We start from the raw sequence: 13,090 nt of genomic DNA, 5'->3' as shown, positions 1-13,090 counted from the left end.
TATTGTATAATAATAGCGTTTAAAATGCCAATGGTGATCATGTAATTATATCGCTACAGATTACGTGGCTACGAGCTGTATAACAGTTATTATGGGCATTACTTAGATCCCACTTGATTAAAGCGTATTTTACGATAGGGATTTTCGCATGTAATGACTAATTGCTTCTAAATCCGGACATCACAAATAAGTGTACGGTATGGTGGTGTAAATTATTTACTGAATTATTTATAATAATGTTGATATAATAAACTTCTTTTATTCAAACAGCTAAATTCTTTTTAATGATAAATTAAATAATTTTATTATTAAATTATTAAAAACAACGATTTTAATTATAACGAGGAAAGCAACATCAACGCGTCTGTCATCTTTAGACTTGTCTTTATACTAAAAGTTAAATGACAACAATCATCCACTTGGGCCATCCGCACGAAAACTTTCGAAAGATCGCAAATTAACTTTCGCAAGATTTCTCCCGATGCATTCGGTCCATTTTTTTTTCGACGATCAAAGCACCACTCGTACACACCTATTCTCATTGGCCTTACGAAAAATAGAACGCCGCAAGACGGTAAAGAATGAGCCAATCTCGCGTATGATCGAACATTTCGATTCGGCGAACGACGGCATTACGTCTATACGTTCCTGGATATCCATACGCTTTCGCGAGTGAGTTCGGGGGCTGAACGACGCGGAACAGAGACAACCAGCTGGCGGGAAGAGAAACGAGACAGAGACAGAGAGAGAGAGAGAGAGAGAGAGAGAAAGACAAAGAGTGCGAGAAGAGGCGAACGGCGGGTGAGCGCTGCGTTGCTTCATGGTGCTCCAAACTTTTTTATTCCCTGAATATCGGACCCAATCAGACACCCTCGGCTCTCCGCGCGCGAATATAAATGTTCTCCATCTCGCCTATATAATCATGGGAGTGTGAAATTAACCAGCCAATCCTGCAACCAGCCGCGAAACTCCGCTCGCATCGACGGGCGCGACCCGAACCCCGAGCTGACGGTTCTCCATCGCGCGTTCTAAAATTTTTGCGGTGCCCGAATTTAAATCCATACCCGTGCGCGCGCGGTACTTACGGTCGACGAAACTTTCAAGTGATGCTGGAATTTCACATCCTGTAAAAACACGGGCTAACAAGATTCCCTTTCGTCTTTCTCCCGCGCGTTTTTTTTCGTGTTTGGATCTTTTAAATATTTGAAACGCGATCTCTGCTAGGCATTACATCGACCCGTAACTTTGTTAGACAATCCTCTCGCATTATTAACACGATAATTATGCGATTTTTGTTTGGACACGCGTCTCAATCGCGTTTGTATGTGCTGCATATAAATTCAGTAACTAATACTTCCAATTTTCTCGACGGTGTGAATTTTCTGAAATAGGACAGAAACTAGAATTACAAACGGCAGTAAAAGATGCCGGTCTCCTCTCGGTGTCTTTACATCTTGTTTTTCACTTGCAAACGAGCAAACGGCAATTGGAATCAGCGGCAGAAGCGGAAGAGGAAGAATGGAGCGTACCGCGTGAAAATCGGGTTTGCGCACTGCGGCCGTCGCACAATAGCGAGGATTAAACGAAACTGCCGTGCGGGGGACAGTTTCTGTTTATCGCATCATATAAATACGGAATTAATTAAAATTGCCAAGTTAATTGAATTTTTATAACCTTTTTTGCTGTCTCTCGTTGCCCACCGTCTTCGCATCGACCGCGTTAACCGGGTGGTTACCGGTTATCACGACGCGCTCCTCTCCACTCCGGTAAATGTAATGGCCGCACTAATATTATTCTTTTGTGAAGAAAGAAACCGTGCCGCGTCTCTCCGGTTCTCCGATAAAACTATTCTGATCTTTTACTCGCGACCGAACGAACGGTTGTTATGTATTTTTGACGAGGTAATCCCGTTGCACCGCAAGCCTACTAGAAATCGCATTATCGCTATCACCAGGAGAAGGCAATCTCTGAACTCCGTGTACCTTCTATCAGTAAATCGATACATAATTAATATACGTATACTACACGGAGAGAATTTTTCCTTAAAGTTTATCCTGAAAATAATGTAGTCGTGGAACAACATGGCATTTCAAAATGCCACGTTGTCCCACGATTACGTGATTTTCAGGATAAATTTTAAGAGAAAATTCTCTCCGAGTACCAAACGTAGTTCGAGTATGAAAACTTCGAATTGTGTCGCTTTTTAAAATAATTGTCGTGCAATATATACACGCGCAATAAGTGCATATTGTTGGAAGGAATCAGGACACCGTTGCACTTTATCGCGGATTTCAATTGTGTCTACTAAAATTTTATATCCTTCTGACAAACTCTCGTCGTGCATCTTGCGACGTTCGTCCCGACAACTCGTTCGCTCGCGGCGGATTCCTGATTTCGGCAGGATGTCTTTTCCTCAGAGATTACGCGAGGGAAAGACGGTGCGAGGGATGCAGGGATGGGAGGGCGCGGAACGGCGTTTTTCCACGGTGCCTCATAAGTAAACCTCATAAGTAATCTCGCCGGCGGCGCGTCTTCGATTTGAATTACCCTTCTGTTATTTCTTGCCCGTCGCCGGGCGTTATCAGAAATCCGTTCGCTCGTCGGATTAGCATGTCTGAGGTAGCGACCATCAATTTCAATATCCACTCGATAAATATTCCTTTGGATCCAGACTTCTTTCCTCTACTTACTCCGCACCGATCACCCCCATCCGACCTTACCCTCTCGTCCTACCCCCGCGCCGTCTGGAGATCCGTGAGATTCGATGGAGCACCGAGCGAGACGTACGGCTCGATAGACGGTTGCAGACTGGCTTTAGATAATATCCTCCCTCGGAGCCTCGGCGGAGACACAAGACTGCAACGATATTTCGCTCTTCGCAAGTTCTTGAATATATTTATATATAGAGATTCGTCGTAAGCGCAGGTAGGAACTGCCTGTTGTTTATAATGCGTCGCGCGTTGAAAATAGCTCGTCGTTTATTTATGCCCTTATTAAAATTGCAGCGGAACAAACAAAGTGAAAGTTGCAACGAGGAACTGCCTCGTCAATGAAACTGTTAATCGAAATCAAAACGAAAATCGCAATTATGCTTTCGCTCGTGTTTCTTTCTATTTCCTTTATGTTGCACGGCAAGTCACTAGTCAAAGGTGATGGAAAAATGTAAAAAAGCTATCTTTTATTCTAAATTGTAAACTTTGATGTTAAATGTGCCTTATTTTCCAAGTGCTTTTTAATCACGTATTTTAATAACTTTACTTCGTCGAGGACAAAGCTATTATCTATAACGAATACGAGACTGCTGGTTAAAAAATTTTTATAAAACTATAACGCTTGTATTTTTACTGTCATATAATAATAGAACATAAATATTTGCCGTCATTTGTTGTTATTCATTATGTTATGGCAAGGTTTGCACACACTTGGATCCAAGTTTACGCACGAAATTTGAGATCTGCGTGCAAAAGTAACTCTGTGGTACTATTAATGAGCGAGCCACGGTATATGGTAGAGTACCAGGAATAACGAGAAGGCGGGAGTACGCAATGCAATGTAAGTAATACAGTAAATAAATACGGCGTTACGTCGGTTGTTTACTGTGCCAACTGCGGCTTTGCCGTTGCACTCGTAGTTACATTCGCCACGATGTATGTTCGTTAATATTGCAACATTCTCGCAAACAGTCTCTAATGATATATCGCCCTCAAAGACTTAATCCGTATGTGCATTTGTTATATACGGGGTATTCCCGACTGTATTATACAGTTTGCTCTCAATCACGAGTCCCGCAAAGAATTAAAGGTCGATTTTCCCCACGACAAAAGTTGCCCACTTTCTCTACCATCGATACGCACACGTAAATGTTAAGATTCGAGTACTAGCCTAATATAATCATCCAAAGAAACTGCAGTCTCCACATTGGTTAAATGCACACAGCGGATTTTTATTTTAGTAAAAGAGATTGAATGTCCGTCTTTCGTCACGTGCATCTCCTTCGTCGGTTGGCTCTCTTGACAAACTCCTTACTTTCTGTCGGCGGTAACTTTGCGGCCGAACCATAAGTAATGAAGAAATGCTGAAGATTTTTACTTCGAGAATTGCGCGGTGGGATACATTGAAGTGGGTAAAAAAAAGCACCGAAGAAAAGATAAAGACGGGCCAGAGATCGAGCAGGAGAGGCGAATGGAAAGCGAGGAGAGAAGAGAGATGATTGCGGGCCAGGTAATATTAATAAGTAGAAGGAAAAGTTGGTTTGATCGACCGACCTGAACGAATCCGGCACTAGACCACATCACAGGCCGTTTGAACGCCGAGGCTATTAGCATAATTACAATACTTCCGCTTTAGTCGGTCCAACTTTCTGCTTATTTTAAGCCGCCGTCATAATATCGTCCATGATAGCTCTGCCGAGTCCATTACCTTGATGTAACCGAAAAGCCGAATCATTGGTACGAATGTCGAGAAACGTAGAAATTGTTAATTTTCCATCTAAACCCGAAGGCGAATAGTCGGTTCTATGTGTAAGTTGTTAAAAACATGCAGTTTATCTTGACAATTACTATGTAAAATGTTATCAACTACTAGTAGGCTACGCAAAATTCAAAGCTGACGCACGCCATTAGCCATTGTCAATGCTTAACAAACAGATTATTATTCAGCGACGCGGTATAAATGTTACTGCTGCATTGCGATGCGCGCATTGACAGTATAGCAGTGCAAGTATTGACAGCGCAAGACTACAGCATGAGAATAACAGTGATAGTCTTGATCTTGACGATCGTGGTGTGCACCATGATCCAGGAATCCGTAAGTTATTTTAATTCGAACATGATCGCTTATCGACGAATTTCTGAAAGAATAATGCTGTACTATTCTGTGCGAAGGAACAAGCACTTTGTATGATAAGAGGACGTGTCTATCCGTGTCCTACGACTACGAGTCCGAGTGCAAACCTTAGAAAAAGACGTGATATCACGAGCACATCTCCAGTTTCCTGGACAGCGACAACAGATCAGACGGAAACTACCACATGAAAACGATGATAAAATGTTAAGCTTTCACTAGACAACGATATAACCAGTCGTAACTCAATAAGATAAACTATCACTTGAAGTAGTGTCTGAATTAAATAGCAATAAAAATGTATCAAACGTTTAAATACGAATAGTCATTTTACAAACTTTGTGAAACAAAACTGATAGCAAATATTTGGCACAATATTATTCGATAATCCAAAAAGTAAGACAGTTTTAACAAAGACATATTTGTAAGAATTTTCTTGTAGGGTATATGGCATGTTAAATAACATATTGAAATATGTATTATATACGTTTTTAATATGTGTGTTCAAGTCTAATCGTCCCAGGTTAATTTTACGAATACTTTTCTAGCATGTATTAATTTACTTTCAATATTAAAAATGAATCACTGTTCGTTACTTTACTTACATTACTAATTTAAGAAAAGTGTTATTATAACTGATATGATACACATGCATATGCAACGCATATGCGAAAAGAACTTTATCGCTTTTCTTTATCGTACCTGCGAGTTTTTCGTCAAAGATTTTAGGCTTACGACGATATCGTCTTCGAAATATAATGAAAATGTAATAAAATCGGCGCAAGATATGCCGGGGAAGCATTAAGAAAAGAAAAGTCTCTCGAGCGCACATCACTTTACTTCATTAGCAGTTTCGCTTGACTAATTAATAACGTTATAAATATGTTGATAAACGTTATAAATACTCTTATATAATAAAAAATTTACAACGCTATAAATTTGTGAGTCTGCAATACTTTATACTGTGACTAGTAATCAAGTTTTTATCAAACTAAAAAATGGTTTTACGAACTGATTCTAAATTTGATTATTTCCCATGTATTTTAGTATCGCATTATAGATACGCGTGTAATAATATCAAAGTCAAATTGGGCGCGCCGTATGGCCGATCGTATGCGAAATTCAACGTCAGGATTTCGAATCTTGGCGACGTTTTTAGATATAGGCGCAAATAAAGTTTCGTCTTTCCATTTTCGCCGCGGGAACCGGATCGTCGTTGCGCGGTGGAAGTTGAAGGCGGTAGCGCACGGTGCTAGATTCGTTCCTTCCGGCGAAAAATCGTCTCTGGTTGAGAGATACTATTCGCGGTAAAGAGGAGAACCGAGACGGAGTCGCAGATAAAAGTAGACGAGGGCAAAAGGGGAAGGAGATGGAGCCGATACCGTACGGCGCGGCCCGGGGAGATCCATCGTTTTACCGCGACAGAGATTGTTTCGTGATCTCGAAAAAAGGATACGGGCGAAATGGATTAAACGATGGTAACGTAGTTGGGGGGAAGGGGGTATAGGACGCACTGCGGTACCGGTGACGGAGTTACGTTGTCGCGTGTAACGAAGTAGATTACTCAGGGTGACAGAGGACTCTAATTCCCTAAGCAAATGACATCGATCGTGTACCAAACACTGCGGTTGGATAAGGTATATTTTTCACTCATCTCGTTAATCTATTAACATCACGTTACCAACATATTTACATGATTCATTCATATGTCTCAGTGGTCGAATTGGTGAGACGCCCGTCTAGAGTGTAGGGAAGTCCAGGTTCATAAACCCTGGCTGAGGTAATATTTTTGGCAATAAATTTTCTGTAATATTAAAAATGCCAGATGTGGCCGAGAAAATACTGAAGTTGATATTTACATGAAACATATTTTTACGTACTCATAATTGATGGCTCGTGGTGTTATTTAAGATTTAAAAGGCTCTTTTCCCTGTGTTTGTCTGAATATATATAATAAAATACAAGGAGTGACGCGAAAGATCGCTTTAAATGGTTTTCGACAGTCTGCGAAGGGAACGAAGAAATCTGCTCACCAGTAAATTGCCGTACTACGATTTTCGAAGCTTGTTCGAACGCCGATTGGTCAGAAATGATTACTCCTGATTTAAGGAGCTCTTTGGCGCCGATCCCTCGCATTGCTCGACCAGCTCGACATCTATCTTACTCTCGGATGGTCTGGTCTATTTTATCTACGAGGAACAGCAGCCGACGACGCGCCTAAGGCGCCGTTTATTTCCTCGTCCTTTTCCATTTACTTCCTTGCATCCGTATGTCTCGATGCACAACACGTTCGACGTAGGTTAGAAATTTTTTATGAAATATCCATAAATTTACTTTCTTGTAATTATTTAAAAAAATAATGCAGAATAAATTAAATTTATACGACAGAACTAACGGTAACTGTTCTTTCTAAATTTTCATTAGAATTTTGTTAAAAATGCACTTGACAAGAATACGAAGTATTGCACTCCGTTGTTTGGGACTAAGAGAAAATATTATTAAACCTAACTATACGTGCATTTCGAAAAAAGATCAAATCTTTAGCGTTGCGATTTTCTAGCAAAAACTCGAAAAATTTCTGACGAGGCGTAAAAACAGAAACATTATCAGCATTTCGCAGTCATCGTCTCGAGGCCAATCAGACGATTGATGGGCTAGGTACGACCGGATAGCCAAGCCGAAATCGCGTCATTCATCTGGGTGAGGCTGAAGCAGGTAGCAGCCTCTCGAGACAAGTGGCACCATCGACATGGTAACGGCCTGGTAACTGCCTCGTAAGCCGCCTAACGGAGCACCAGCGACGTTCCTAACGGCCGATCCTCTGCGCGCTGGTTAGACTTAGTGCAATGGCCTCTTCATCAAGCATCACACGCCTAAATCCTTGGATCTCGAGAGTGACCGTTCTCCTCTCCAACTGACCGAAACCTCGTGGAAATTCACGAGGATCATACGGGCTCGCATTCACGCGATCCTGAGCTTAACGCATCCTGGCCTCGATCAGCGCAGAGCGAACGATCGATCTTTTGTGTCGATGTACTTCCGTGAAATTGGGGTAATACGGCGCGCCAATTATCCGCCCGAAACAACGTCGCTCGCATAGGTCAATTCGTTCCGATCACTTCATTAGTCAATGATAACACTGCCGACGGCTTCCACGGACAGTGTAATTTATCGCGGCAATACACAATTTACGCTTCGCATCATGTCGTTATCCGAACTACAATGTAGACGCGTTGCGAGATGTTGATTGAGATTGACGTCTTAAGCGTACGGAGGATCCAAACGTATGGTCTCGCATTGTACGTTGTTTTTATACGATTACTCTTCAAGCTCCGTACTATCGATTGGAGTTTCGAACGTTGATTCGGGCTTGACTTCGATGATAGTAACACTAAAGCTGATACATCTATTGATACCGATGGTTCTTGGATCGGTCGGGATTACCGACACGTTTCCCGGGTAATGCTGTTTCCTTGTTTCTCTTCCGCCTCACTGAAGGGTGTATTGTGGTCGGGGCTATCCCATTACCAGGCCACTGTTTGAGGGCTGGTGGGAGAAGGATGGACATAGGTGAATGGATCACTTGCGATTACTGCGTCGATTAATTTGCATTTCTATCTCAAGTGTTCATCACGCGCTCCTATCGGTCGTCAGTGCATCAGATGTTTGTTAGATTCTACCAGTTAGTAATTGTTCCTTCAGTTAAACGTAGATATATTGATCAATTAAGCCATAAATGACGTGGGTTGCAAAAACTTCCACTGATTACTACTTTGTAATTTTCTTTTTACCATAAGTCTTCCCCTTTTTTCGACGTTTCTTGGAACTAATTTATATATTATATATTATTTGCTACTCGAGGTGCGATAAATATCTCGAAAGGTGCGGATACAATTTTCACGATTTAGACGTAAAATCGAAAAACCGTATTTTTCCATACGACTATTTTCCTGATTTTTCTCAACAGAAAACTGTTGTTCAGATAATCATGAGCAAATGTCGATCCCAGCTATTAAATTGACATTCCATGAATCGATGTCAGGAGCACTCGATACAGGCCTGAACAGGCCTGTTTCATGTTGGATCCAAGAATCGCGAGGGGTCGTCCTGCTAGTGAGGGGTGCGTTCCTCCATTGGACGCATACAAACTGGCCACTCTTTTGTCGAGGACAATGCCGGGAGCTTACGTTCGTTCAATATTTTCCGTCAACAGGCTGCACGCGCTCATCTCGTTATAAAGTCTGTTTGATCGGCAAACATCGCGGACCTCGATGCATGCGGCCTGAATAGTGCAACCGGCGCGCATACACGCGCACATGTGCACACGAGCAATTGCTGCGTTTACGTGAGAAATATTCATCTCTTAAAAATATTTTTGTAATACTTTCAACTGGATGTAACGCCTCGTTTAATTCAATTAAAAGCTCCCTTACCCGGTTTTCGAGCGTGATTTTTTTATTACGTTCGTTTACTGTCAATCGTTTTCAAAGTTCCTATTAACTGATTGACAGTCTGTGGTATTACAGACGCGTGAAAAGGAGGAAATAACGGATACGCGAAAATATATGAAAGAAATTAGAAGTAGTAATTTACATAATTTGGACTGGTAGTTGATTTAAACCGGCAAGCACGAACAATCGTGGAGGAAAAGACGAAGTCATTGTGAATCGAAATTCATTGCGGGGATCGAACAAAAGCCTCGCGATCTGCATGATGTAACTTTTGGGTATTATCAAGATCGTAAGTAATCTTGACACAGTCTGCTTGCATCTGTGCCCAATATTCTGGCGCCTATCTTCAAGTCATCCTCCCACCGCCATCCCCGTAATGTCTGCCGTACGACGACAACTCACCTACGTCGAGAGAACCGATGACAAACGTTGCCATCTAAACAAAGGGCCTCGTGGCATACGCGCACCAGACACGCAATTTCCGCGCGGCATGTAAATCGTGCGAAATGAATTTCTGCCAATCACGCACGTGCGCCAGCCGCGCACGATCACGGAAGATGATCCTGCACTGCGAAGCGCATTTTCGGGGGAAAAAAATGCACGCGCCAACCTAACAAAATCTATAAAGCGATGAAAATAAAATACAAAAAAAAGAATAGCGTTACTAAAATTAAGTTAGTTGTATATTACATTTTTTAATAATTTCCCTCATCATCGTTTTTCATCATTGTAAAAATATTTATGTTAATTACGGTGATACTCTTATTGTTACAAATACAGCGCAAAATTATACAATTTGTCTAGCACTATTTTTATAACATGTTGCAATATTTTCCTTAGATTATAATACATGCGTTATTTATCGCATTGTTTTTCTAAATAATTGTAAAATGGAATTGCACTTTTGTAATTAAAAATCTGATTGGCTATAAAGCTTCGAATGCAGATATGAAATTAATATTGATCCATGATCCGTGTAAAGATTAAATTTATCCGAGAAATCAAAGAAGTGAAATATTTATATCCATACGTGATATCCACTTTTTGTTATATATGTTATTTATGTAATATTAGTTTTAATAAATTTAGTAATTCATTATTTGTTTCGTCGCGTAATTTTAAAACATTATTTACAGGTATTAAAGATTACCCTGATAAAAAGTTCGAAAATAGGAAAAAAACTATTCAACGTATTAAATAATTCCTACATTTTTCGCAACATAAAATATTGCATTTTTCAACAATCAGTCTGAAAATTTCGGGATATAATCTGTAAAGAACACGGCTAAATTTTACTCAATATATTATAAAATAAGTTTCACGTACTTTGTACGCTCTTTTGAATTGTTTATAATTAAAAAAACTAATACGATATTTCAAATTATTTTTGTTAGACGGTTTCCCAAGTTGTTAAAAATATGTGTAAAAAGATAAACATGACTAACTCCGATGTAATAATTTCGGTGAACTCTCCTATCTTTCTATAACAAAGTTCGATAGCTTTCACGAAAAGTATTTCTATTCAAGACCGTAAAATCATGAAATTAAGTAGAAGGGTACAACAATAGCCGAGAAACGTTGAAATCTCTGCCTTCCATGCGTTTATTTGGTGCATCGAATTGGGACGCGAGATTCGCATTACGCGCCTGCCCGATGGCTCATACGCCTCTTGTCGATACCTCCATTCAGATGATTGATGCTCGCCGTCATTCGGTAGACGAGACGATATAAATCAAAAGACGCCCTTACACGAGGTGCGAACCCTTTTCTTCGCGTTTCTTCTTCTTCCCACCATCCCGTCGCCCTCTTTCGTGTAAGGTGCTGCCAGGCGTTATCAAATCGGCCGACAACAGGGAGGAAGAGGGGATTAAATACCAAACGAGCGATGGGCTTCGATTGTTGGGGTATGGCGTGAGTGGTGTGAGTTGACGAGGGTGCCAGAGAGAAAGACAGAGAGAGGGAGAGAGAAGGTTGTATTACCGTATAACCTCCCTGGAAGCATGTAGGGCTCGGATCCGCCTTGTATTCCCTTCCGTAATACGTCCCGTGATAGTCATTGTCGACGTATTATCCGATTACAGGCGGAAAAAGAGCGCGATGCCTCGTTAATACCCCGATCTAATAACGGCGGAAGTAATTTCGGTCTTTTGCAGTTCTATGGAGAGAAAGTATCCTAATTTCTATTCGCAAGTCGCATTAAATGCAAATATTGCTATATCGTACATCTGCTTTCGTAATATATATAATATAATAGTTTCTCTCATGTAATTTTCTTATGTACGTATACTCAGTGTATAATTTAATTTATGCACAAACCTCAGTCGTGTTCTACAACATGTCGATAACAATTCAGACACTATGTTTTTATAAGTAAAAAAAAACAGAAACATAAAATATCTAACAAATGATTGTGCTATTCTTTTTTTTTTAAAGTTGAACATTACGTTTTTTTCTGCAACGCCGGAATTCGTTTGAATATGCTTGTCTGGCGTCGTTTCCACGTGCATGCACATGACAATTTCATATCAGCGATAACAATATCCCAAAGAATGCGGAACGATGCTTTGTAAAATCATTAATTATTACCCTTATACTCGGAATATAGTTGACAATAGGCTACGCAAGTGGCAAAACAGGTGCGCATCATTATTCATTATCAATGCTTAACAAATAGATCGTTATTCAGCGGCGCGGTATATAAATGTTACAGCTGCACTGCGATGCCTGTAAAGACAGTGTAGCAGTGCAAGCATTGGCAGCGCAAGATTGCAACATGAGACTAACAGTGATATTCTTGATCGTGGCGATCATGGTGTGCGCCATGTTCCAGGAATCCGTAAGTTTTTTATTCGAACATGATCGCTTGTCGATAAATTTCCGAAAAACAACGATGTGCTATTTTGTGCAAAGGAACAACAATGGGGCCGCAGAAGATTCGACAGAAGAAGATTCGGCGGAAGATTCGGCGGCGGAAGATTCGGCGGCTTCAGCGGCGGACAAAGCCTTGGATGCCGCCGTAGAACCACTACGCCGACAACCACTACGACAACCACTACGCCAGCGCCAACGGCAGCTCCAACGGCAGCGACAACGGCAGCGACAACGGCAGCGCCAACGGCAGCGCCAACGGCTGCAGGTAGAAGAAGACGCGAGATCGTCATGGATGCAAGTCCATTTTTGGCAATGGAAGGCTAATAAATATGTAAAACCAACCGCGGATGAAAACAATGGCGAAATTTGACGTATGACTTCACTAGAAAGTAGCATAACTGTAATTGCACTATTTACAATTAATCAGATAAACTATCACTTGCAGTAGCATCTGAATTGAATTGCAATAAAAATATATCAAACACTTGAATATGAATAAATATTTCCGTGATTACTTCATATATATATACATATATATGGTTAATTTTAAAAAGTGTTATTGCGACTGATATGACACGTATGTATATGCGACACGTACGTGTATGTGAAAAGAACTTCGTCGCTTTTCTTTATCGTGCCCGCGGGTTTTTCGTCGAAAATGCTGGATTTGCGACGATGACGTCCTCGAAATGTGGTGAAAATCGGTACAAGATATGCCGGGAAAGCGGCAAGGAAAAAAAAGTCGAACGCGCATCTCTACTCCGTTGGCGGTTTCGCTAGGCTAGAAATTTATTTTCCCACGAAATGTCGTCACAGAGGGGGGGGGGGGGGGCTGGCTGCGCCTCCAGCTGCTGGATGCGATATTCCACGTCGCGTTATGCACATACGAATATTTCCATACATAAATTTCATAGAGGTGAAAGTAG

At 41.1% G+C, this 13,090-nt stretch overlaps 1 protein-coding gene across 1 annotated transcript; it reads left to right on the top strand.

Annotated features, from left to right (window-relative positions):
• The first annotated feature begins 11,979 nt into the window (after positions 1-11,979).
• Positions 11,980-12,657, top strand: LOC105561761. Its single transcript, XM_012012043.1, has 2 exons — positions 11,980-12,129; positions 12,204-12,657. Exons 1-2 carry the CDS (start codon positions 11,995-11,997, stop codon positions 12,486-12,488), a joined length of 420 nt encoding a protein of 139 aa, XP_011867433.1. The 5' UTR covers positions 11,980-11,994; the 3' UTR covers positions 12,489-12,657.
• Positions 12,658-13,090: the final 433 nt, after the last annotated feature.

The sequence above is a fragment of the Vollenhovia emeryi genome, unplaced genomic scaffold, assembly GCF_000949405.1.
Source record: "Vollenhovia emeryi isolate VEMERY1.0 unplaced genomic scaffold, V.emery_V1.0 DF939201.1, whole genome shotgun sequence".
NCBI classification, from domain to species: domain Eukaryota; kingdom Metazoa; phylum Arthropoda; class Insecta; order Hymenoptera; family Formicidae; genus Vollenhovia; species Vollenhovia emeryi.
The sequence above is the reverse complement of the archived record's forward strand: the minus strand, read 5'-3'. Positions and strand labels throughout refer to the sequence as shown.

Coding starts and splice junctions, on each gene's coding strand:
- LOC105561761 (XM_012012043.1), top strand. CDS start 11,995: ATGTTACAGCTGCACTGCGATGCCTGTAAAGACAGTGTAGCAGTGCAA. Junction 12,130..12,203: donor GCGCCATGTTCCAGGAATCC/GTAAGTTTTTTA, acceptor TTTTGTGCAAAG/GAACAACAATGGGGCCGCAG.